The following is a 27685-nucleotide window of genomic DNA, read 5'->3' on the forward strand; positions in this document are numbered from 1 at the left end:
TTGTATCCAAAACTGTGCAAGACATGTCACAGACATGTCCCCTCACCAGAGTGCTAATCTGATGATTTTAAATATCACTGATGAACAGAGAGACAAAGAACGGTTAATGTATGGAACCCAGTAATTGTTGGTCGTAGGCGTGGCTTGACCAAAAGGAGGGATTGTGAAAGTAGAAAGAATTATAATGTAAGAGAAAGATGAATTGTGCTGTAATAATTGAATAAGTTGAGGGAATACTGTTTGTCTCTGAACAGGAAGAAGAAAAGTACATTAATGTTGTTTGTAGGTATGCAGATCAATGTGCTAGCCAGAGTTAATAGGAAAAGGAACATTAGGTGTTAGGGAGAAAGCAATTGAGAACCAAGTAGATATGGACAGGAGATAGCTGTGTGCTTGATGTGGAAATGAAGATACTTGACTAAGTCTCACACTAATCATGTGAAGTTTTGCCCCTCCTTTTAATCCTGTTAACTTGACTTTTTTTTGACTGTATAAATCAAGGGGTTTGAACCTTGTATGGTACTCACATTTTCTGGATGCATTTTAGCAGAGCTTTGCTGAATAAACAGAGCGGTCTGACAAATCTGTGAGTCCTGTCTGACTTTGACACCGGGAACAGCACTCCACAGCCAATGGGAGCTGTGATCCCCTGTACCTGTACCTGTGGAGGTAAACACAGCGGTGGGGGGGGGGCCTGGCAGACAGGATCTGGCTCATGGGCTGGTATCCCCCTCTTTTTGCCCTCCAAAATACTTTGCTGAATAGAAATGAAGACATGTCTAAAATGTAAAACCATGCATCTCTTGATCTCATTCATTTTAATGAATCTTTTTTCTTTCTCTGTGCATGTGTGTTCAAGGAATACTTAAAAGGGTGATTTCTGTAGTGGCCCACCAAACCACAGAGAAACATGTTTGACGTTGTAAGAGTAAAGTGCAGGTTCTAGTGACCATCTTGTCACCACTGAGTCCAAGAGCTCCTATTTAAGGGTGTGGCTCAAATCCCATTGACATCAATGCACAAAGACATGTTGAAAGTTTTGCTTTAAACTCTTCCATACTGGGAATTATTCCTCACTTACCAAGAAACACTTTCCAAACATCTCTCCCCTTTGTGGCCAGTTATGACATGTTAAATACGGTAATTTAATGAAACATTAAACAAAATTTATTGTTATAAGTAATATTTGGGGAGGGTTCTAAGGAGTGTTATACGAGATACACCGTGTAAAATGGAGGAGTATACAATACCGGGACTCCATATTAACACTGGATCATTTTTTTTCTTTTCTCTTATTCCAATTCTTCCTGTATCATCTTTCATCCATCCTCACCAGTAGTTTGAGTTTCACCTTATACAAAAAGATCACATTATAGAAATAAAAAGAGCCTTATTGTCTGAGTCAGCTTAGTTACACGTACGGTGGGTGATCTTTTACCCTGGGGATAAATTTGAATTAAGATATGCAACTTCAGCTATGTTAATTGCGTAGCTTAAGTCAAAGTACTTTAACTTGAATTTTGGCTCTATCCACACTGCGGTAAATTGAAGGGAGCACACTCTCCCTTCGACGTCCCTTACTCCTCACAGAAGCAGAACTACTGGCATCGACAGCAGCACCCTCTCAGTTCAAATTAGTGTGTCCTCACTAAACCTGCTAATTTGAACCCGGGAAGATCAACTGTGGCTGCTTCGGTCTTACCTATAGTGTAGATGCTTATGTAATGCATGAGTTTAGCCAGAGAAGATATACAGCCTGGGCAGTAGCAATATGAGCTTCACCACAAATCCCCCATAAACATGGAAGGACCACCTCTGGGTGAGAGAGAGAAACTCAGTCTCTGTGTACCTTCAAGTTATATAATGCTTGATTGACATGGGAAATGGCACAAGCACCGCCCTAGCAACATGGCTGGCACTAGCCATAAAGCTTTGTCAGGTTGGGCCAAGTGTGACAATGGATTTTGGTGACAGTCACTTGACTGAGAACATAAGCTCACTTCAAGCAGTGGACAAAAACGTGGACTTTGTCAGCTGTTTGGTGGTCCACAAGCGACAGTTTTTAAAAGCACAGGCCTCTCTCAGGAAAAGATAAAGACACTATGGCATGACAGAAGTGGACTTCAGTGTCTGTTGCTTTCAATATGGCACCTTGGAGAGCCCTAATTTTTTTTTTTAACAGTCACTGCCATAGCCCAGCCAGAGGAAAGTTGAAATGCAACCATGGGATGTGTTATTATTTTACAAACTGGGCTAGTTTGGTGATCCAAGGGTAATACTGTGCACTAATAACCAGGAACCTGGGTCAGTTCCAAGATCTGGTCTTTTGCCCTCTAGGCTAGTCAGAACCAGAAGTGCTTCAGAGAATATTAACTTAGTCTGTGCTGTTAGAAGAGAATGTCTCATTTAAGCATTTGCAATGTTAACTGTTTTCTCCAGTTCTGTTCCCCTACTCTCCTTTCCCTTTGTCCTATCTCATGCATTTATGTCTACCTAGCATTCTTAGGGCACATCTACACAGCAGGGCTAAACTTGAAATAAGCTATGCAACTTGAGCTATGCTAATTGCATAATTTAAGTCAAAATAGCTTATTTTGACTTTTGGCACTGTCTACACAGCAGTTATATTGAAATAGAGCACTCTTCCCCCGACTTTCCTTACTCCTCGTACAATGAGGGTTACAGGAGTCAAAGAAAGAAACCTGTTATTTCTAATTCATTTCAAAATAATAGACTTGTTGTGTAGACTTGCACTGATGTTATTCCGAAATAAGACTGCTGTGAAGACATATACATAAATATATATAAAGTTTTTACTATTCAAGCAGCACTACTTCACAACATGCAAGGAGAATGCCAAGGTATATCCATTACAGTGAACCCTCGTTTATCGCGGTAGATAGGTTCCAAACCCGACCGCGATAGCTGAAAATCCGCGAAGTAGGCTTTGAAAGCCGCGGAGGGGCTCCGGCGGGGGAGCAGCCCAGGCGCGCCTGGGATGCCCCCCCGCCGGCTTCCCCTGAGGCTTTGAAAGCCGCGGAGGGGCTCCGGCGGGGGAGCAGCCCAGGCGCGCCTGGGATGCCCCCCCCGCCGGCTTCCCCCGAGGCTTTGAAAGCCGGAATATACGGTAGTACTGTTAACAAACAACCCTTTAATGTACAGAAAAAAGTCCGCGAAGTCGTGAATCCGCGATGGTCGAACCGCGAAGTAGCGAGGGCTCACTGTATATAATATCCAATTATAGCCCTGCCCCAAGGAGGTGTGATAAAAATATGGCCTTACTTTTTGAATCAGAATTATTTTTTCTTTCCTTGTCTTCTTCATTAAAATCAATAGCAGTGGGGTACAGTTCTGATGCATTTTTCTGTCGACTCATGTTCTTTCTTCTCCTCTTCTCCACCAGAAAACTAAAGGAAATTATGCCCTGATTTAATTGTTGTAGCATTGTTAATTTAACCACCCACTCCAGACTAATCGCAGGAAGAAAAAGGAGCATTGCCTCTTACTCGGAGCATGGAATTTTGAGCCAGGAATGCCGACATTTTAATTCTTCCTTAGAAAAAACTCCCTCTGGAGTCCTGAGCAAGTCATTGTTTCTGGGTCTGTGTGATTATACTAACTGCTCTACTTCACAGGGATGGCAGGAGGATTAGCATTTCATATTTACAAAGTGCTTTGAAGATGAACAGTACAAAGTACAACCAGCACTCTGGGTCAGTGTGGTACTGAAAATAAAGTGAGATGTCTGACTTTCAGCACCACAATGCTCAGGTCTTGAGTCAATGCTCCAATGTACCTCCTGGCCTTGAGTCTGGGTTAACAGGTAATACAAAACCAGCCATGTAACCAGCATGGCTGTCCCACACATTTCTATTTCGCTTGTCCTAGCCTCCCAGATTCCTCCCTCCAGAAAAGACTCCACTGACCTTTACCTCAGGAGGAGTTAATAAACTCCATCTGCTACAAAAAATTATGAGATAATATATAATTACACATGACTACAGTGAGGTCTAAAGCATGATGAACAACATAGTAACCTTCAGCCAAAATCTTGGTCCAATACCCTTCTACTATCTGTTCCTTCAGGGACATTACATTAGTGAGGAATCAACACAGTGCAACCTTGCTCCACCATACTCCTCCTCCCCACTGCCTTCCCACTCCTTGCCCCCGCCATTCCCCTGTTACCCTCCCAGGACAGGTACTGCTCCTTCTGGTATAGGAAGCCTACTCCCCCAGTTTTATGCAAGTGGACACCTCCCCTACCCAACAGGAATTCTGTATCGTGCTCTAGCTGTTTAAAACTGAAGTGAATGTGCCGGCCAACAAATCCAGCCCTCTGAGTTACTAGTCCCAGGGCAGAACTAGTATGGGAGAGAGGAAATTTGACAAAAAATGTAAGCTCTTTCCCATCGCCCACTGATCGTAGCAGAATATTTTCCTCTGTATATTCACAGAAATATCCTCTACTAGAACATATCAGAGAAGCTACCTCAGAGGCTGGCATTTTTTGAATGAACAGGGGAGAACACCATATAATGCTCTCAATGGGCAGATCGTGGCATTTGGTGTAGCTGGAAATGGGGGAGGCAAGCCTGCAGCCCCACTTACCACCCCACCCTCTCTGCTAAGGCCCCACCACCATCACAGGGTGGGGAAGAGATGGGGCAGTATGCAGTAGTGCACCCCTTTGCCCTCTGCCACGAGGAGGGGAACAGACAGGAGGGAGCATGTGTCCACATGTGCCTCAGCCTGCCCGGCCCCCAAAGCACCAGGGAGGGAAGAGGCCAAATTGCTCCCACCTCCCTGGTTCCCAGTGCACTGGGGGCAGCAATACTCTACCCCCAGAATGCGTATAGTAGGCATTCTGGGGCGGAGTGTGGGTGGAGCCATGCCTGGCAGTTTGGGGAGGCAATTTTCTTCCCCTGCTTAGTCTACCGGACGCCCATGGGGCTGATGTTTCTTCTCCTTAAATATGTGATCAGTCCCTGTGATGGATAGGATGGATGGATGACCAGCATTCAGTGACTAAAGGGTTAAACTCAGGCAGTGAGGGTATGTTGGCAGGGAGCCAGAGGAGCCAAAGGGAGGAAGTGTTGAAAGCTGAATGGGAAGATATACCTGCCTGCTGTTTTTTGTGTGTGAATTTTAAGTCAGGAGTTGGGGGGGAACAAGATGAATTAAACCTTGTAGAATTACCATGCCTACAAGAAATACTGGTCAGGGAAATGGACTGGAGCTGAAAGCATGAATCTGTAAGAAAATAGGGAATGAAATATTTATTTAGACTCAATTAGGTTTATTTTCTTTGTTTTATTGTTTGGTCAAACTTCTCTGTGCTCAGTCCATGTGCCTCCCTGCCCTCCAATACACTGTTTGAAGCTGAATCCCAGAGATACAATTCTCTGTGTTTTAATCTGTTCTTTTCTCAGTTGCTTTATAACACTTAGCAACCGAGTATGCTTTACCGTATATATCTTTTTTGTTTTGTTAATAAAATCACCTTTTTAAAGTGATGATTTGATTCTTGTGTCCTGGAAGGTAGGAGGTTTGAGTATGCGTGCCTAAGACTGAGAAGTCTGCTACCAGAGATTGCAGATTGTTTTCTCTCTTTTTTTTTAAAGCTCTCTTGTGGTAAAAGAGCTTGGGGTATCCTTCTGGAAGAAGTTCCAAGTGCTTTCTTCCTGGGCCTAAGAAAAAAGGGGTTTTCACTTGATGGTGGCAGCCTATCTCCCAAGCCCAGAGAATCTGTGACCTTGGGAAGTTTTTTAAACAAAAGCCTATAGAGGCAAGGTATTTTTAGGGTCTCTTGCAGGCCCCCATCTTCCGCACTCAGAGTGGGTAACAGCCTTGACAGTCCCTTTAAGATACTGATAGAAATGTAGCCGTGTTAGTCTGGGGTAGTTGAAGCAAAATGCAGGACAATGTAGCACTTTAAAGACTAACAAGATGGTTTATTAGATGATGAGCTTTCGTGGGCCAGACCCATTTGTTCATTTTTTTAATTGTATCCTTTGGTATATATGGTTGTGACTACTTTCTTCCACTATTTGATCTGAGGAAGTGGGTCTGGCCCACGAAAGTTCATCATCTAATAAACCATCTTGTTAGTCTTTAAAGTGCTACATTGTCCTGCATTTTCCTTTAAGATACAATTCATGTCAATGCCCAACATCTCTGAAGAGTGAGAAGGCTGTAGATGCTATAGCAGAAGGCGACTTTGGGGCAAGAGGAGGAGCTCTTCCTGCAAAAGCATTCTCCAGAACAAATAAAAATACCAAATGTGTTTCATTATTTTAGACCAGCAGTGCTCAAACTATGCATCGGGACCCCAAAGTGGGGTTAGATTTTCAGGGACCCACGTCCTAACCCAAAACCCAGGCCCAACCACTCAGGTTTTGACTTTAGCCCTGGACAAAAGGGTTCTGGTTACAGGCCCTCTGCATGGGACTGAGGCTCTTGGGTTTTGGCTGCCCTGCCAGGTTGGTGGCGCTCAAGCTTTGGCTTTGCCCCCTCACTGTTCGCCCAGGGCAGTGGACCTCAAGCTTTGGTCACTCCCTCCTGGGAGTCATCTACTAATTTTTGCTATCAGAAGGGGGGATTGGAGTGCAGTGAAGTTTGAGAACCTCTGTTTTAGATCATTCCATGGTATTTGTTTCATCTTTTTCACTACTCAAATCCTTAATTGTCTTATTTTTCCTCTTCCAACTTGAGGCACTGAGTGATAATGATCATGTATTTTGCTTTAATGGATCAAATGAACTTTAGGTACCAAATCAGATCATTTGCTACACATTGGTTGCATCAAAAAATAAATGTAAAAACATCAGGGAGTTGTTTTGATTTTTTTTTTTTTACCCTTCTCTGTTCCTAGATTATTATTAATGAAACTTCAAGAAATCTGTCAGAAAACTGAGGTTAAGTGCTGATAGAGCAACGAACCATTCAAGGCTGATTTGCTTGAATGAGCCAAATAATGCAAGTGACATATCTTGATAAGTAATCAGGTTTAAACTAAATATCCTAGATGCTTACAAAGCTTTGATGAGATAAAACAGCTGTACTAAAAGTCCTTTTAATCCCCGTTCTAAACAGAAGAAATCGGTTATGTATTACTGGCCCTATACACTCTACATTTCTAGCTTTCTGTAACAAATAATTCTAAAAGTACCAAAGATAGATGCTAGTATGTGTGTAAGAGATATGGGGTTTGCTACATTTAAATTCACATTTTTTGGAGCACAGCTTTCTCCTTCTAGACTTTCTTTCTAGGTGCTCATCTGGCCCACATCTTAGTAGCTCACAAACATTGGACAAAGTTTGCAATACACTTCTCCTCACTCCTGTTAGGTGAGGTACAAATGGAGAGTTGATCATAGATTAAGTGAATTGTCACTTGGCATATAACAAGACAATGGCAGAGCTGCACACAAAACCTGGCGCCTCTAAGTCCCAGTCTGGGGTTTTAACCATCCTTTCCTCACCTAAAAGGTCAGCCAGCTATAGGCTACTAAACAGGTGGCTACTCCAACCACCTCCAACAACCTACACACTACACAGAAAGTCACCGCAGAAAAGGTAGTTCAAAAGTTACATTATACAGACCCTCGCCTAAGCCTTCTTTCCAGTCTGAGCTGGTCCTATAGGCCAAACTGGTCCTCTGGGCAGAGCTGTTCTCCTTAGGATTTGTCTTCTCAGACTCTGGCTTCATCTCCTCAGAGGGCTATGCTCATCTCTCTTATGTCAAAGGTGAAATCTAATGAACAATACCTCCCCTAAGGCCATAGGTAATTTGCCTGCAGCTCCAAGGAGGGTACCAGGATCTCCTGTCAAAGCAGAATAAGACTTTCCCATCATCCTTCTCTCAACTGTCAGTTGCCATGATCTCAAGGTACCATTTCCCACATTTCCCTCCGGGCATATCTCCCAGAAGCAATAGAATCTGAGAGACCTGACAAGGCCGCTGGTGCCTTGTAAGCTAAGCCTCTGTACTGTTTCAGTATAATCCATTTTAGTACCTTCTGTATTTCTGTAGAAAAAGTCTAATCCTAAAGAATACGAGAATACAAAACAGTAGCCGGACACTTTTGTACCTGCACCCAAGTGTTCCTGGAGTTAAAATGGCTCACGGAATGATTCATTTCTTTTGGGTTCCTATATTTCTAAAAACTTCAGTTTTTACTATCTATGCATCCTATGATCACCAGCCAGATTTCTGCTTGTTTGCAGATCTTTGTTCATTGGTTCAAGGCTTTTATGTAAAGTGCAAAAAGAGGGACATAAGCCAGACTTCCTTAATGTCACAAGTCTTCTAGATATGATTAAGTATAATTTCTCTCAATCCCTTCTTCATTGGTATAAAGCTGTAATCAACCTCTGTTACCCTGTCTTCATGACTGAGAGGAGTTAGTCTCAACAAATCACCATCAAGCTTACATTGCAGATTACAGTGTTCAAAATAGTTTTGTCGGGGCTCACAACATGGATGATTCTCTGAAACATGGGGATGTTCGCTGAACATTCCCCAGGCAACTAATAGACGGTGTACTTTGAATCAAGTTATGGGGCACTTTCATTGGATATTCTCTGAGTCATAACTGTTAAACAGATTTTATACCATAAGAGTACTCACCAGAGGAATACAAATAAAACGAAGACTCCCATGATGAGCAGTATCAAGATGATGAACACTTGCATATACTCTGAAAAATAATTGCACTTTAGTCTCATCTACAACGCTCACTGATTTTTTTTCTTCTTCTTTAAATACTACTTAGGACAGCCTGCAGATTAAATACAGGTACAGCATGGAGAACACTGTACTAACTGCATGCACTCATCTTTGTAACAGCCATAGCTTTTGGCAGCCAATATGTGCTCCACTTGGTAAAGTCTAAGACACTCAGCTGGGTTTAGAAGCTGGAGTCTGGATTTTTCTGTTGAGTACTGAAGCCATTAAACTAAGAATGCTGTGTAGTTCCCCTTTCTAAATTCTTCACCGCCCTCCTTCGATTTGCAAATGAGACATGAAAACAACATCAAAATGCAAGGAATTTCTAAAGGAATTCCCCTCATACCTTTTCTCAGACATGTAGGCATACAGTAGCCATTGATGGCAACGTGTTTGATCTGCCAATGTTTCACAATAAAGGAATACACATTCATACACAATCTGTTTTTAAGGAAGCAGTTTATTCCTACCAGAACTCTGATGGAAGTTACAATTATTGTAAAATTAGATATTCAAAGGGAAAGTTTTAATTTTGATCAATCATCATTTTCCAACAAAAAAACTGGTTGGAAATGTTCCACTCGACTCCAGTCAGAAGGGACTGTGCCCAGTCTAGCTATTCTAAGGCGTCCCTGAAGTTAAAGGTGTCTTGAACCCTGCCACCTGCACCTCTAGGAAAAATTCCACAGGGTTATTGTGAACCTGCTGCTTTAGGGGAACATAGATCCCTAGGTCATGGAAAATAAAGTGGGAGAATAGAAAAGCTAACTGGCACAATGTGCAAATTATCAGCACTGAAACACTGGAGCAAACACATGTGGGTTTGTTTCACAAAGAGGAATGAAAGGAAAATAAAGTCATGTAAAAACAAACAGTATGAAGGGGCAGAGAGCCTTAAAGTGAAAAGAATCTAGAAATGGAAAATTAGGTCATCTAGTCCATCTCCCACTGTTAATACAGGACTATCGCCAGCTATATGTTCACTAGCCTTTTGTTTAGTCTAGATGTAAATTTGCCTAGTAAAAGTGATCCCACCACTTCCATTGTTCCCCAGGCTAAATGATGTCACTATCAGGAAGTTTCTCTGCATAGAGAGGGAGTGGTATGTGCAAGTGGGTGTCAAGGGCAGGGAGGGGTGCTGCACTTACCTAGGGCACCCCCCTCTGGCAGCAGCTCTGGGGGAGAGAGGGGCTGCCACAGATTTCCTACCCCTACCCCCCGCACATCACCTGACCCCACCTGCTTCCCTATGCACCCCCCCATGCATCTCCCAGTTCCACCTGCCACCATTTAATACAGGTGTTTGTTCCATGCCACTGCTACAGAGACAGAAAGAGAGAGAGAGAGAGAGAGAGAGAGAGAGAGAGAGAGAGAGAAGGCCTCAGAGATGCATGTGGTGGCTCGTGGTATTTTAAATTGCCCAGAAGTGGCAGATTGAGTGGGAAAGAAGGGGGCAGGGCCAAAGGCAGTCGGCCTTCAGCACTGTCTGGACCACAATGTGCCCCCTCTCTGCAGTCTTCAGCACTGCTTGGAGCATGCCGCACAGCACATCAGCAGCAATTTAAAGGGTCAGGGGTTCCAGGACCTTTTGAATTACTGGGCCCCTGCTTCTCCCCCCGCCATTGTCAGGCATGGCAGAACGTAAACCTAAACATCATGTTGAATGGGAATGAAACAGCTATCTCCACAATCCTTAGTTCTTCTCCCAATTGGCAAATTTCTCAAAGATGAATAACAGCCATCATTTAGTATCTAGAATTTGACATGCTGATTTCTTATGTAACCTGGGACTGCAGTATCTCCCTCAAAAATCACATATTGTGTCACACCTACAGTTGTCACAACACTAACTGTCAACACGGCTCCGGAGAGATCATTTTGTTGATAAATAGTATAGTCAGTTGCTTGACCACACTATGGTTTATTATAAAATACACTCAGGAGACCAAATGACCAATGTTCTTTACATTTATTCCTATAAACCAGTAATAATATATTACAGGAAAAAAGCTTTATACTACACCAATCTCCAGAAAACCATCTTCTACAGTGAAATGAATTCACCTTACATAGAAGGCGTATTGCCAAAGTTACACATTTCAGCTGGTATAATTAATCTGATGATTTCACAAGTTACCTATCTCTCTTCATTCTCTAAAATACAAACTAGTTATCCCAGTTCCCTAACTTGTTGTTCTGTTCCTTCCTGATCTTTTGTTTTGACCACTAGCATTTCAGGTAGCCATCCAGGAAGTTACTTCCATAGTTAGTAGTAAGACAAAGAACCACTGTATCTTGATTTGACAACTTTCCAATCTCCTTAAGGCTTACTTCAACTAATGCAAGGCATTATGGGATACTTAACACAAGAGAATAGGATTATAATAAAGGCATAGCCAATTTAGGCTAACTGCTATGTTATTTATGTGTAATGCATACTAATGTATATATGGTACCGATAATGTGTATAATTTTAAAACATATATTATAGTAAAGGTGACAACACTGCTAAATTAATATATCAAGCAGTGGTAAAGGCCTTTATTTGTGATTTCAAGTGTTTTACCAAACTGCATGAGCAACAATACATAATAAGAACAGCTAAAATGAATACATCTTGTAATACAAGCAAAGCTTTAAATGCAATTTCTATTCAATATGTGAAATTAGTATTTCAAGATCCCGATCATAGACAAGGTCATTCAAGGCTTGGTTTGGCTTGTGCATGTCATTGCTCATTTGATTAATGTGCATGTATTACTGATCTACATTTAAAGATGGTGGATTAATATGCACATTAAAAACAGGTACGTAAGAGTCAACTGCATTCTAATATTAACCAAGTCAAAGGAAAGGCTCCTGTTGATATCAATGGGCCATGGACCAGGCTCATAACATGCTTCCAAATCCTGCCATTGGGGGAATGAGAGAAGTGAGCAAGGTGCATAAAACTAGAGTTAAGGTCACTTTAAAAACAAGGACTAGGATCTCGAGTATATCATGTTGTTATTCTAAGTACTTACCTGGCACCGCTTTCTTGTAGCAAATTTGTTTATGGAAGCAACATCCTAATACTGAACACTGGATTCTGGATACATTTTGGGAACATATTTCATACAGAGGAAGCTCACACACTACGAAAAAAAACCCAAACAAAATATTAAAAATTAAGCAACAGACTAAACATTAACTTGTAATGCAATTCCACTGAAAGTAGTATTCTAAGATATAGAATACATTTAATTTATAAGCCAACAAAATGAGATTGTTAATTATACAGAATGAAACACAGTTTTCAAAAGTTTAAGATAATACACTTCAGTGGAAGGCTTCTGCCAATGCCAATCCAAGTAAGCACTCTGTGCACTCAAGCAGAAGATGGGGACAACAGAAATTTTTGGAATTCAGTTTGTAATGCATAATTATTCCAAATTTAAATGTTCTCCAAGTTTAAATTACCATGGGATTTTCTTTTTTAAGATTTTAAGTGCATGCAATTTTTACTCCAATTTTGATAGAAAAGATAGAGAAGATCGACAGAAAGCTAGACAGAAAGATGGATTTCCTAGTAAATGACATTTTCAATCATTCAACATTTGCATCAAGAAGGGGTTTATATTATAAAGTGGAAATGGGAAGACAAAATCATTTGGACTAGGTAATAATACATTCTAAACTAAAAAAGACCCATATATAGACATATTAAATGGACTACATGAGAAATACTTCATAATAGGAGGGAAAAGAACAAGCAGAATTTATCACTTCCTAGCCACAAAACAAGCACCAATAAAAAGAAAAACACTTTTAAATAAAAAAAAAACAATATATATCTCAATAGAAATTTTATAATCTACTATTTATTTGAGTGTGTGTCTGTCTGTCTGGCCATTTGTTCAAGAACTCCTCTTAACAGGTAAGAACTAAGAATTTGGTACACGACTTCCTCTTATCATAACTTAAAGCTAGATAAGTGTTTGGTTGTGGCAGGAAAATGGAATGTGCTTGGAATGGGATTGCTTCTCATAAAAACAAATAGAAGAGACAGAATCAGGACTGCTCCAGCCCTCCAACCCCCAGGCACCCTTTTGGGAGCACAGGGGGTGCTAACGCTCCCCCCTCTCTGATTTCTATGAAGATGTTGCTGGTTGTGCCCTTTTGTCAGGCTATGAGGGAAGTTTACTGCATTCCTCACTGACTGGGCTGTGCAGGGAACAGATGAACATGGACCTGCATCAGCTGGGGGCATGCACCTCTCCCTTGACTCTGCCTGCTGGAGCTGCAGCAGCCATGGCAAGATGCTTCTCACCTGGCCCCGAGCTGCTGTGGTGAGAGATGGATGGGGCAGTTGTTACCTATCAGCCCTGTGCTCTTGGGGAGCCAGGGAGTGACATTCATGGAAAACCATCCCCCCTTCCCCTAGGCCTCTGCTAGAATCAGACAAAGCAAGGAAGAGGCCAGGGAAGACACACCTAAACTAATTAAGGAAACACTCCAGCCTCATCTGCATTGAAGATAGAACTCATTAGCATACAGAATGGAGACCAGCTCTTCCAAAACAGAACCGCACTGAACTATGGGATACCAAAAGCAGAGGAGCACTGACTGATGGGAAATCTCTGCTCCAGATGCTAATGAAGCCAGGCCTGCTCACACCCAAATTAGTCATTATCAGACCAATTTTAGTAATGGATCCTATTGATATCCAAAATACTGAAGCTGCCTAGTTGCATTGTGAGCTCTTTCAAGGAACATCACCCATAACCAAGGGTGATCAGTCTCTATTGTCCCGCCTCTGTTTCTCTTTGAACTATTGTCCTATCCCTATCAAAACTCCTACCCTGGCCCAAGAAAAACTGTTCTGATACCTGGATTTAAACTGCATCAGTTCCATTGAGACTTTTTCATCTCCTGTCTGATTGTGCTGGGGGCTCTACTCTGCTTGTCTCCTGCCCTCTGGACCCCCAGCTCCCATCACCATCTGGGAACCCCAATCAGTGCAAGTTCCACAGAGTGGTGAGGTCTCTCTCTCTCCCACCAACTACCTATCTCTCTAAGCCTAACCTTCTGACTCTGCCCTATGTAAGCTGTTGTATGGTTAGCTAGCCCTAACATTTGTAATCAGTTTCAATTTAGATTTAATATTGTAACTGTTATGTGTGTTTGGCCTCCTATCACTACCCAGAAATTAATAACTTTCATTGTTAAGCTGGTTGCTTCTCTCTCTTTCTTTCTCTTTCACTCACTCTTCCTCAAGGGGTGTTGTTTTGGCTTCCCCATTCGCTCTGCAACAACGCTTCTTGTACCCAAGCTAAAGATCCCTGTAGTGCCCAAAGTCCTGAGGGGTTTGCTTATCATGTGGTTTACGGCTTATAAATGGGGACAGAGTGGTGCTGAACCCAGTGGTTTATGAGGATGGCAGCTTAAAGTGCTGTTTAATCCAGTCACGGAGTCCAAAGGCTCATGAGGGTGCAGTGTGGAATTGCTGTTAACCCAGCCTGCTAAATCCAGGGACATCTGAGGGGTCAGCTTGTGAGTGCTGATTACCCAGTCCTTTCAGGCATGCTCTATTAGTGGGTGTGAGTGTCTGTGGCTGTGTCTAGACTGGCCAGTTTTTCCGGAAAATCAGCCGCTTTTCCAGAAAAACTTGCCAGCTGTCTACACTGGCCGCTTGAATTTCCGCAAAGGCACTGACCATCTCATGTAAGTTTGTCAGTGCTTCTTGTGGAAGTACTATGCTGCTCCTGTTCGGGCAAAAGTCCTTTTGCGCAAAAGGGCCAGTGTAGACAGCTCAGCTTCGTTTTCTGCAAAAAAGCCATAATCGCGAAAATGGCGATCGGGGCTTTTTTGCGGAAAAGCGCATCTAGATTGGCACGGACGCTTTTCTGCAAAAAGTGCTTTTCCGGAAAAGCATCCGTGCCAATCTAGACACTCTGTTCCAAAAATGCTTTTAACGGAAAACTTTTCCGTTAAAAGCATTTCCGGAAAATCATGCCAGTCTAGACGTAGCCTGTGTGTGTTGCTAAAGTGGGAAGAATCCCATCCTGAGGAACCTAGTTCCTGCAGGAGAGCTCCAGTGGGGGGGGGAGGGGGTATTGACAGCAGGGAGAGAATTCAGCTCCATATGAGAGCACAAGTAAGCACTGATAGAATTCATAACCTTCCCCAGTCCCATAAGAGTAACCCTTATAAATGAGCATACCCCATAGTATTGAGCAAATCTGGTAACACAGTCCTCTCTTCCCAGGGTAGCCTGCATACTGAACCCCTCATCCCCCGCTCCATCTCAAAACAATGATTTAAATGAAGCATGAAGATTTTAATTTTATATTCCAAGCAACAAAAATTGAGTAAAGGACCTGAACAATGCCAGCTCAATGCATTGCTAGTAAAATATAATTGGAAACATCCGTAGCTCAGAATCATGGGTTTGCAGAACATCTCTCTCTTCATAATGATGGGGATTTGAAGTCCTGTTTTGAAACACCACTGTTGTTTCAGTCTTGCACAAAAATATTTTTACAATGATCTCAGGCTTATGAAAAACATTTGTATGGTTGCTGGTTAAATCAGTCTTGCTTCACATATACTGCAAATTGCTTAAGAATGGAAAACTAGCACAAGGCCCTGGAAAATCATGACTAAACAGAAATAAAACACACACTTTTTAATAGTGGGGTAATTATTTATTGAAACAATTTACAAAGGGGCGTGGTGGATCCTCCATCACTGGAAACATTTAAATCAGGACTGGATATCTTTCTGAAGGACGTGCTCTAGCTGAGTCAGAAGATATGGAATTCTATTGCTTTTGAAAGAAAGAAAGCCCTGCCTAATTAAGCCTTGCCTTTACAGCCCTAAGCCAATATGGCTAAAAACCCTGGCTACAATGGATGAGATGATCATTTAGTTCATCATCTAATCCTTTCAGTTTCTTCTCTTCTAACAAGAACCCCGGTCATTGCTTCCCCTCTGAAATAGTGAGGTATTTTAATGACTTTTATCAGCATCACCATATCATAGTGCCTGGTGTATCCACGAGTGATTATATTTTTCAGTTGAATACATTAACTGGCGCTAGGATAGTTGGGTATCAGAAAGCCTGTTGAATTTCAGAAGTCTTGTTCTTGAGTATCGGAGCACTATGTAGCTCTTTCATTACCTTACAAAAGTTGGTTTTGGCCTATGTGGTTAAACACTTCAAAGTCTGCAGTGCTAGCAGCCCAGATTAACAATCGGAAGAGCATTGATAAGGAATCATATATATATGACACACACACCAGAATATTTTGAATTATCTGCAGTATTCAGGCTATTTCATTGATCCCTATTTTCCTGCTGGAGTTAGACCCATGCCTAAATTCAGGTCTGGCCCGAGCCATTTATGGGCCCCGGGAGCACAACCCCGGGGGCCCGGTGCATGCGCGGCCCCGCCCCCAGGGCACCAGCACATGCGTGGCCCCGCCTCCACCTGGTCTGGCAGCCCCACGTGGTGCCCCCTACAATGGGGCACCCTTAGTGGTAGCCTAGTCAGCCTGTAGCTTGGGCCGGCTCTGTCTATATTCCAAGCCCAAAAGGGACCTCTGTGATCATCTATTCTGACTTCTTTACAAACCAGGGCATAACATTTCTTTTCGAAAAACATCCAGTCTTGATTTAAGAATTGCCAGTGAGGAAGAACACACACACACAACACATGGTAAGTTGTCCCATAGTTAATTATTCTCACTATTCTAAATGTACAATTTATCTCCAGTCTGAATTTGTCTAGCTCCAAATTCCGGCCATTGGGTCATGGAATAACTTTTTCTGCTAGAGTGAAGAGCTCCTTATCAAACATTTATTCCCCATGCAGGTATTTATCAACTAAACAAGTCATCCTTTAAGGTTCCCTTTGATAGACTCAAGGAGCGGAATCTATTCAGAAAGTTACCTTTACCGGCCTTGTTACATTTTAAGATGCTTGATCACATACAAGGCAGACATACTTAATAACCAGCAGGCGGAGCTCCTCAACTATTTATAATGTCTATTCAGCTTGCACAAAACCTGATTTACAATGTGCAAAGGCAGCTTTTAGGAGCGCTACACATACCATACTCAGAGTATGCTTAGAACTTCCCAGCTAATATACAGCTCTTTACTTCTAAGTGATCATGTTTTTTTAAATGTAAAAGAATCAGCAATAAAAACCAGACTAAGACTCAGGTTTTTGAAAGTATGTAGGTGTTGCTGTGCTAACATTGCAAAGTCTAACTGCTAGGACCTTAAATCTCATGGTAAAAGAGAGGAGCGGAGGAGCTAAATCCATTAGAATCCTAAGTGTCCAAATCCCTTTTGAAAATGAGATTTAAGTCCCTAAATCAGTTAAACCTTGAGACACTGGGGCTATGTCTACACTATGGGTATCACAAGGGATACCTCCAGTATCCTGGAAAAACTCCACTGTGTCCAGGGAATGCATCTGCTCTTCTGCTTTTTTTTTTTGCGGAAGAACAGACACGCTCTTTTGGAAGCCCTGTCTTCCACGAGGAAGAAGCGCTCTTCCGAAAGAGGAGGTTTTTTCGATTTTTGGCCCAGTGTAAACAGGCCAAATTTCGGAAAAGCATCTTCTGAAAAAACTATTAGAAAAAGATACGCAAATTGTGGAGCGCAATATGCATACCTTTTTCCGATAAATCATTGTAGTCTAAACATAGCCTGAGTGACGCAGTCCAAAAACCTTTACAAATCTGAGCTGAAGGCAGTGTCTACACTTCAAAGAAAAGTCAGAAAAAGAGACTTTCAGAACATCCCTTCTTCCTTGTAAAATGAGGTTTACAGGGATGCTGACAAAATGTGTCCGCTTTCCTGACATTTTTTCAGAAAAATGGATGCATTCCTTGGAAAAGCTCTGTAGTCTAGACAGTCTCCTAAAGAAATCACTTAGGGCAAGTCCTACATGGAAAGTGAGCTTTTGTCAAATGCTGGAGGGCATTTCTGAAGCTTACAGTTTTCCGGAGGCTTGCTTCAAAAGAGGTGATATTACATAGCCCACCTATGGCTCTGTTCAACCACTTTTAAATGAAGTTCAAACCTGTGAAAATCTTTTCCCATGCCATACTCACACAATGGCTACGTCTAGATTGCATCCCTTTTTCGTAAAAGGGATGCAAATTAGACGTATCGCAATTGCTAATGAAATGGGGATTTAAATTTCCCCCACTTCATTAGCATAAAAATGGCTGCCGCTTTTTTCCAACATGGAGCTTTGCCGGAAAAAAGCACCAGTCTAGACATGGATCTTTTGGAAAATAAAGCCTTTTCCGAAAGATCCCTTATCCCTTATTTTACGAAAAAGGGATGCAATCTAGACATAGCCAGTATGTTCAAAGCCATGTTCACAGCAGATTTATCTGCAGGCATCTACTATCCTGTGTTCCTCAGGAACTCCCCTTGAAGTGCCAGTTGAAGTTCCCTCACTTTGCCCACCATAACTCCCCCATGCCCGACAACAGCCCCTAGGAAAAAAGGGGAAGTTTCAGCTTAACCTGGGAAATTGCACCAGGAAGAAGGACCAAGATAGGACACTCAGCCCAGGAGCAGACACCACGAATGGAACATTACTGGGAGGCCTCTCCTGGAAGACCAGAATTGGGGGGCTGTGATAGGGTCTTTGCTCTCTGGGATGAGGAAGCCACACACCCCCAGCCATGCTGGGCATGCTCTGACTGGCAAATATGTATAAAAGAAAACAGCTCGCTCATTCAGGGCTGACTGGCAAAGAGGGAGAACACATGCTGCAGGCTCCAGACCCGGATTCACTGACGCCCCAAGCGATGGAAGAGATGCCAAGAAGTAGGAGATGCCAAAGAGTGACAGAGCTGCACAGATCAAGGAGACCAGAGACCTTGGAGATGCCAAGTTCACTGTCCTAGGGATAGGGTAGGAAGTAGCTCAAGGTGACTACTAGTGTCAGTGTCTTTTGGATGGATTCCCCACTGACCAGCATACTTATCACTGTCAGGGCCCTGAACTGCATCCCAGTAGAATCGGAAAAGTCCAGATCCCCCTACCCATCCCCACGTAGCAGCCGACACCCCCGACCAGCCACCAGGCTACACTGCCTTACTGAAGACAGCCACTATTCTGTTTCTGGGCCACACAGTCCTGCAGAAGAGGGCAACCATATTGATTCTGGCTACTAGGACACAGAGTCCTGAGAGAGGGCAGCCATATTGACTTTCACTCCTAGGCCACACTATCTGGAGACAAGGGACAACCTATGGATACAGCTGCAGGGAAATAATTACACTCACTCTGTTGCCAAGAGGAAGAATGGTGCACTTGCCCCATGACAAGGCTCATGGTAAAAGAGTCTGGTCACACTCAGCTGGATGGGCTGATGAGTGGGACTCTGGATTTGGTGCAAAGGATGAATATAGGCACAAAGGATGAATATAGGCAAGCAACACGGGAATGCAGGGGCAAGATTAGAAAGGCAAAGGCACAAAATGAGATCAAATTAGCTACAGGCATAAAGGGAAACAAGAAGACCTTTTATAAATACATTAAAAGCAAGAGGAAGACCAAGGACAGGGTAGGCCCACTGCTTAGTGAGGAGGGAGAAGCAGTAACAGGAAACTTGGAAATGGCGGAGATGCTCAATGACTTCTTTGTTTCGGTCTTCACCGAGAAGTCTGGAGGTGTGCCTAACGTAGTGAATACAAGCAGAGAGAGGGTAAGTTTAGAAGATAGGATACACAAAGAACAAGTTAAAAATCACTTAGGAAAGTTAGATGTCAGCAAGTCACCAGGTCCTGATGAAATGCATCCCAGGATACTCAAGGAGCTGATAGAGGAGGTATCTGAGCCTTTAGCTATGATCTTTGAAAAATCATGGCAGACAGGGGAGATTCCAGAAGACTGGAAAAGGGCAAATATTGTGCCCATCTATAAAAAGGGGAATAAGAACAACCCAGGAAACTATAGACCGGTCAGTTTAACGTCTGTCCCAGGGAAGATAATGGAGCAGGTAATTAAGGAAATCATATGCAAACACTTGGAAGGTAATAAAGTGATAGGGAATAGCCAGCATGGGTTTGTGAAGAACAAGTCATGCCAAACTAATCTGATAGCTTTCTTTGATAAGATAACGAGCCTTGTGGATAAGGGAGAAGCGGTGGATGTCATATACCTAGACTTTAGTAAGGCATTTGATACGGTCTCGCATGATATTCTTATTGATAAAGTAGGCAAATATAACTTAGATAGGGCCACGATAAGGTGGGTGCATAATTGGCTGGATAACCGTAGTCAGAGAGTGGTTGTTAACGGTTCTAAATCCTGCTGGAAAGGGATAACAAGTGGAGTTCCTCAAGGGTCTGTTTTGGGACCCATACTGTTCAATATCTTCATCAATGATGTAGATATTGGGATAGACAGTACGCTTATTAAGTTTGCAGATGATACCAAACTGGGTGGGGTTGCGACTTCTTTGGAGGATAGGGACATAATTCAGAATGACCTTAGCAAGTTAGAGAAATGGTCGGAGGTAAACAGGATGAGGTTTAATAAAGAGAAATGCAAAGTGCTCCACTTAGGAAGGAACAATCAGTTCCATACATACAAGATGGGAAGCGACTGTCTAGGAAGGAGCATGGCGGAAAGGGATCTAGGGGTCATAGTGGACCACAAGTTGAATATGAGTCAACAGTGTGATGCTGTTGCAAAAAAAGCAAATATGATTCTAGGTTGTATCAACAGGTGTGTTGTAAGCAAAACTCGTGAAGTCATTCTGCCGCTCTACTCTGCACTAGTTAGGCCTCAGCTGGAGTACTGTGTCCAGTTCTGGGCGCCACATTTCAAGAAAGATATGGAGAAATTGGAAAGGGTACAGAGAAGAGCGACAAGAATGATTAAAGGTTTAGAGAACATGACCTATGAAGCCAGGCTTCATGAACTGGGCTTGTTTAGTTTGGAAAAAAGAAGATTAAGGGGGGACATGATAGCGGCTTTCAAATATCTAAAAGGGTGTCACAAGGAGGAAGGAGAAAATTTGTTCCTCTTGGTTTCTGAGGACAGGACAAGGAGTAATGGGCTTAAAGTGCAGCAGGGGAGGTTTAGATTGGACATTAGGAAAAAATTCCTAACTGTCAGGGTGGTCAAATATTGGAATAAATTGCCAAGGGAGGTGGTGGAATCTCCCTCTCTGGAGATATTTAAGAACAGGTTAGATAGACATCTGTCAGGGATGGTGTAGACGGAGCTTGATCCTGCCTTGAGGGCGGGGGGCTGGACTCGATGACCTCTCGAGGTCCCTTCCAGTCCTATGATTCTATGATTCTATGAAACAAAGTGCTGCTACTGACTCTTGGCTGAATGACTCCAGCCTCGTGTCCTGGGAGAGAGGCCTGGAAAACCACTGACTTTTAGTATTTACTGTGGGAACTGGAGAGTGGTTTTACTACAAAGCTTGTGGGGATTATTTATGCAGAACCTGTCCCTCCATAGGACAATTCTGAGTGGCCACCCTGGGCCCCACGTTTTGAGGTTCTCATGGCAGATGCCTCAACCGTCCTATGGATGGGACACTCTCCCGAACTGAGTTTAGCTCACAGGACCCAGGGTGGCTGGGATGATTACCTGTGGCACCTGGCAACAGCAAGAGTTGCCCCCTCTCTCCCACATACGCACTCTCACTGCAACGGTGGGAGCCACAGGAACCAGAGTGACACAACAGCCTGCTCTGTCCCCACCATCTCCCAGCCAGGTTGCTCTGCTTCACCATGGCAGCAGAAAGTGGAGCAACCTGGCCCTGGCCTGCTCTGCTCCCTCAAGCGACACAAGTTCAGGGGAGTAGAGTGGAGAGGAGCCGGCTGGGGCTGGGTCACCCTGCTTCCCATTACCATGATGAAGTGGAGTGACCCGGACGGAAGCTAGTGAGGTGGAACAACCTGCTGGGTAGCTCTGCTTCCTGCTGCAGCGAGTGTGAGGGCTCAGCCCCCTACTGCATCCCATGCCAGGTAATCTCACAAGTTGCATAGCTCGGAGAAGGGAACTTGGTTGAAAAGGTGCAATGGGGGTAGGAGAGAGTAGAGCAGGAGCAAGAAGAGGCAGAGCGGGGCCTTGGGCACAAGGTGGTTGCTTGGGCCCCGTTCCCCTTAGAGATGGCCCTGTTTGTATAGAATGGTTTTATATCAAACACTGAGAAACGATCATCCTTTTACGGCTGAACCAAATGGGAACAGAGACTGGGTGCACTTTTTGTGCCACAGACTGATGCTGGAAGGCTCCCAGGAAGGAGCCACCCTCTGACAGGTTCCCAACCCCAGGAAAAAGTAGTTAATATGCATCTCAGGCACTTAGTTCCAGTTGTACTTATCCCATTTGAAACCATTTCCTTTGTCAACACCCATACCTCAGCTGGAGACATCTCCACTGAAGAATCTCCCTAGGGTCAGTCTTTATGAGCGGAGGGAAGGACTAAGCACCTTATTCCTAAAAGGATCTATGAAACCCCTCTATGGGTGTGTCTAAACTACATGGCTCCATCAATGGAACCATGTAGATTAGGCTGATCGACAAAGGGAAATGAAGCCGCGATTTAAATAATTGCGACTTCATTTAAATTTAAATGGCTGCCACGCTGAGCCAACAAACAGCTGATCAGCTGTTTGTTGGCTCAGCGCGCTAGTCTGGACACTCCCGCGCCGACCTGAAAGCCCTTTATCGACCTCTCTGTTATGCCTCGTAGGATGAGGTTTACCGGGGAGGTCGATAAAGGGCTTTCATGTCAGAAGGGGAGCATCCAGACTGCCTCAATCTGCTGACAAACAGCTGATCGGCAGAGCGGGGCAGCCATTTAAATTTAGCTGGAAACAACACAAGCCACCAGCAAGACAATGGCCCACATAGCAAGGCCTAAATAGGGCTAACCCATGTCATGAGAGAGTATTTCCTGGGACTGGATGCAAATGCACGCATTAGTGGATTGTTAGACAAGCTGTGTGTGAAAGAGGAATAATAATCATCATCATAATAAAAAGAACAGAGTGAGAGAAACAGTATTGAGCATGGCCCTGGGAGAGAAGTAAACAGGGCTCTTTGGGCACAGAAATGAAGACCTAAGAATTTATAAGCAAGGGAACGGCCTGTTTCAGTTGGTTAATGCTATGTTCAGGGAAACAGGCCTTTGTACACTCTGCATAAACAAACAGGATTAATCCAAAGAAATACTTGTCTGGTATCAATTTCTCCTTCTAACAGAAACCGTTCAGTCCTAGACCCAGATATTGGTTTACTGCTTGGGCCAAAGGGGTGACAATACATTTATTCGCAAAAACATATGGATTCAATCCCTCATCTTACCTGCAAATCCATACCGCATAAAATTTGTAGATCTTTTCTTTAACAAATGAGCAAAAGGTGCAGATTTCATTGTACTGTCTAAGTTAGGAGGAAGTTTAGCAAATGCACATGTAAGAGAATACACTGTGAGGAAATACAGTAAAAAAATAAACTGGGGGTTCAACCCATGTACTTGAAGCCTTTGTGTTGGGAGCACTAAAGACAAAAGCTTGTGAAAAAGCCATGAAATCAGATGAAAAAGAGTTCTAGCCAGTCTTCTGTGTGGCATCTGAAAGCCTTCAGAAAGTCAAGGAGAAGGATATATTTGTGAGGAATAGCAATCTGAGTGCTCACAGTCAGGCAAATCTTTTCTCTCTCTTACCAACTTCCTGCCTGCTAAGATGCTGCCGCCATTCCTTGCCACCCACAGCCGTGAGCAATCAGAGAACATTGTGACATCACAGCAGACACCTGTGTTGTCACAGTCCTGGTTTACCCAGATACCTGAAGGCTAGAGCATGATTCGGAAGAGGAATGGAGCAGGAAAAAATTGACACAAGTTGGCAGGAAAAGAAAGGCACCCTCTAAATAATTCCATCTCCAGCAATGACACACAATCATCCCTGAGTAAAATACTTTACCCCCTTACGTCTCCTTCTGCCCTCCCTCCCTCCGCACACAAAGCAATTCTAAATCCATCAGCTCCAGGCTCTTCCTCTCACTAAAAAAAAAAAAAATCAACCTGATTGAGAGAATCCAGACAGCCCTCACCCTTCTGTTACTTTGTACCCAGCTGGGTTTCCCTTGTGCTCATCACCATGGTATTGGAGCACCTTCCAGGCATGAAAAGCACTTATATCACAGCAGCTGTGGAAGAGGAGCACAAGAGTTGCCGCAAATTCAACAGATGTCATTTTGAGTGAGTTTTTAGGCAGACCCGATTTATTTCTACTGTACTCCCTTACTCCCTGTTCAGCTTTGGGGCAAGGACCAGTCAATTTGTCAGTATGTGGATTGACTGGCTACTGACTCCCTTCATGAGCAGGGACTCGGCACTGGAGATAGCAATTGTTGCCGTATGGCTGAGCTGTCAGTTTCAGAATGTCTCCATTGTCTCTACATCACAAAGGAGAATCCCTCTGCCATCATCCCCCAGGGGAGCACTCTGAGTCAAGCATCCAGGTAGCCAAGCATCATACATATGTAGCCTCTGTTATTTTATTTAGGGTTTTTATTTTATTTACCGCGTTATTCCCCAGAATATCTCAACATGACAGGCGAACTAAAACCCACTCTATGGGATACAATTATTGCAAGTATAAATGCCTATATTTAAGTGACGTATTGTAATAAAATACAACATTCTATGGACAGAAATCATCCCAAATAATCAGATTGTACAGAAGCTTTTTCCAATGCGATGGTTCACTAATACTCACTTCTGTCCATGTTTGTTTCCAGATAAAATCAGATTAATTGTTACACTTAAAACAATCTAAGATTCTGCAACTGTAAAAGGCAAGAAGACCTGTATGTGTTGTGTTCTGTGCCTTAGGGAATGCAAATCATACAATGTATACACATATAACCAAGTGAACTGCAGGGTCAGGAGGCAGCACAGCACAAGCCATGACTGGGGAATCAGATGACCAAGGAGAGCAGCGCAGAACCTTCAGTATCATAAAGAAACTTGAGTTGCTGCAGAGCCCGCTATCCTGAGGAAGTTACCTCAACACCAACAGTTCCACCAGCAACAGAACTAGTGCGTCTGTTTCCTCAGCTGCCCTGCTCACTTACAAGCCATCTGGACCTAGATCAGACACTGGTGTTCTTTCGGAAGCCCTGTATTCTTCATAAAATGAGGAATAAGGGATCTTCCGAAAGAGGAGGTTTTCCCCACATTTGGCCCCGTGTACATGAGCCAAATATCAGAAAAGCCTCTTCCAAAAAAAGCTGAAAAAGATTGCAGTGTAGATATAGCCTCTATTTATTCCCTCTGGGGCATCTGGCATTGGCCACTATCGAAAGACAAGATACTGGGCTAGGTAGACTTTTGGTCTGGTCCAGTATAGCCATTCTTATATTCTCTCACAGTACTGATAAGACTGTAAACTTAAGACATGTATGTTTTGGGGGCATCAGCTGTTCCTTCCAGCTATCTACAGTCATTTTCCTGCAAACTGCTTCCAAACACTTGTGAAAATGCTTTGGGGAGTAAAAGCTTTGTTCTCCAGTTTGCTAGGGGAATTGGAGATGCTGGTTAATCAAAGATTGTGGTTGACTGGGAGTTCTACTTTATCAATGAAATATCAATTTTCAAAGAATTAGAATATAATAAGATGAGTGAAGTGTAAAACACTATATAATTACTCCCCAATCCAGTAGTAGTACTGCACTGCAGAATGATTGGTTTCTTGAAGCACTTATGTGTATACAGGTAAAATGTTCTATACAATAGGTTATCTTATCACTATGAGCAGTGCACGGCATATAGCCAGATCACTAAAAATACACAACCCTAAAACCATACTGAACATAATTTAATTTTCCTTTGATTCAGAAGGCATTTCAGGATCTTGCCATGTCTCATCATTATCAACTTCAATTATCATTGCAGATGAGGAAGATGTAGGAGATTGTGCTGAATCTATAATAAGTAAGACACAACCTGGAAGCTGCTTTTTAAAATAAAACTCTGATTTCAGCTTGCGTGGTTTCTGCTTTTGCATAAAAATTGAGCAGAATATCCAGTTGCATAATGCACTGGGCAGTATACTAGTCTGAGTTACTAGGTTGAAGATTTGTATCGGCCAGTATCAGAAATGCCTGTTAATTGAGCTTTCTGGTTAATTAAGTGCTTGATAACAGAGCTTTTACTGTGAAAGATTAACAATGGCTTAAATTTAAACAGGTATGAAATGCTCAAAAATGTTCAGAAAATGCATTTCACACATTTATGAAACATGAAATTCAGCTGCTTGGACAAAATATAAATTGAGAGAAATTCTAAAAATGGCTGAGAAACTTAAAAAAATGCATTAATATCAGTTATACAAAGAACAAAGTGGCCAATTTCCAAGTTCACATTTGTTTGGCTAGCTTAGGGCAGAACATTTCCTCTTCCCTTCAAGATACATCTCTATCCTTCCTGTATTTTCTATTTATATCTCTGCAGAAACATACACTTAGTTAAGTCCTGCTATGCCTACCATAGCTCCCAATCCTGCAGACATTCAAAATTAACTTTATTCATGCAAGTAGTCCAATTTGAGTTTAGGAGAGTCCCATAAATTAAACTATTAGACTGGGACCTCTGCATAAGGATTTGTACACTGTTTATTTTTTAGACTTGCTCACCTCACAGTGCCCCTGCCCACAATAAAAAAAAATGGAAAGACACTTCTCAGCAACATCAGCAACGAAATATGCCTGGAGTTGGCAGGCCAAACCATTTCTGAAGCTAGGAGAAGCCAGAAGAGAAAATATTTAAAGTGAACATCAGGCAAAAAATTAACACTAACTCATTTTTTCATTACTATATTCCTAGAAAAGCTGCCCAAAGTTTAAACTTCAGGAAGATTGCTTTATCATGGGGGTATCCAAGGGAAGTTTAAAAATTGGGCCTATATTATGAAGTTAGCTTCAACCTTTGATCATCATTCACAATTTTCCCTATCCTATCCTAGACAGATTGTGTAAACCAAAATTAATGTTTTAAGTATGAAAGATATCCAAACATATGTTTATGATGGACCTACCAAGTAAGCCCGCTTGTTTGTTACCTTGTATCCCTCCATTCTTTCTGCCAACTCCTTAACCCAATTCTTATTCTTCCTTGTTTTTTTTCTGGACTATAAGAGCCCTAAGAAGTATTACATGCAGAGATAGTTTTTCTTCTCTTATATTTTCATTTTATTTCTTCCATCTTTTTGTACATCATGTATTAGTTCACATGGGCACGTACCATGTAGATTCCACTCTGGCCCCGATAAAATTATCAATTTTAATATTGGCACCCGGAAGTCAGATCACGCGGTTCACCATTCCTGGCCAAAGGGAGCTGAAGGCAGCCATGCCTGCTGATGCGCAGGTAAATAAAACACCTGGTGGCCTGCTAGGAGCTACCCCTGGTGAAGCACATCAGCCCATGGATCACTTTTTGACCACCTCTAAACTAGAATGACATCTTTTCCCTTTCTATTCCGTTTACCTATTTTTCCAGTATGTCTGTAAGACCATTCTTCTTCCTTAAACACCCACACTTCATCTCTTTGCTCCTTGTTCTTCATCTAGTGGATTAAGGATTAGGAAACTGCTGTTGGTATAATCATTACATTTCATATTATCTTTTCCCCAGTTTTGTGTTGTCTTCTCTTTCCATTTCTCCTATTGGTATCAAGGTCTTAATATGTATGCCAATATAAATCCTATGCAAAGGTATTTTTTTTCAGGATAGCACACTGAATTATAAAAATATCTATAATTCAGGAAAAAAAGGGAAAAATGTTTTCCTTCATATTAAAGTTGTGCATCACACACTAGATGAAACTTAACTCTTAGGGGAAAAATAATTGTTTGATTACATCAATCTGATACAAAAATATAGTAATCACTATCAGGACATTA

The 27685-nt window shown here is 42.6% G+C and overlaps 1 protein-coding gene across 1 annotated transcript; it reads right to left on the reverse strand.

Moving 5' to 3' along the window:
- Window positions 1–233: 233 nt before the first annotated feature.
- On the reverse strand, window positions 234–27623 carry TEX29 (testis expressed 29). The gene is made up of 5 exons (XM_025179421.2): window positions 23081–27623; window positions 11755–11865; window positions 8633–8702; window positions 3283–3407; window positions 234–1351 (listed from the first exon to the last, which is right to left on the reverse strand). Exons 1-5 carry the CDS (start codon window positions 23346–23348, stop codon window positions 1320–1322), a joined length of 606 nt encoding a protein of 201 aa, XP_025035206.2. The 5' UTR covers window positions 23349–27623; the 3' UTR covers window positions 234–1319.
- Between the last annotated feature and the right edge of the window lie 62 nt (window positions 27624–27685).

This window comes from Pelodiscus sinensis, chromosome 1 (assembly GCF_049634645.1).
Source record: "Pelodiscus sinensis isolate JC-2024 chromosome 1, ASM4963464v1, whole genome shotgun sequence".
Lineage (NCBI taxonomy): Eukaryota > Metazoa > Chordata > Testudines > Trionychidae > Pelodiscus > Pelodiscus sinensis.

What these genes read in the sequence shown, in the direction of transcription:
- TEX29 (XM_025179421.2), bottom strand. Translation starts at nt 23,348, where the DNA reads ATGCCACACAGAAGACTGGCTAGAACTCTTTTTCATCTGATTTCATGG. An exon ending in GTTTTATTTGTATTCCTCTG is followed by an intron (nt 3,408 to 8,632) that starts GTGAGTACTCTT and finishes AATTTCCTTTAG; the next exon opens with TTTTCTGGTGGAGAAGAGGA. An exon ending in AAATAATTCTGATTCAAAAA is followed by an intron (nt 1,352 to 3,282) that starts GTAAGGCCATAT and finishes TTTTTGTATAAG; the next exon opens with GTGAAACTCAAACTACTGGT.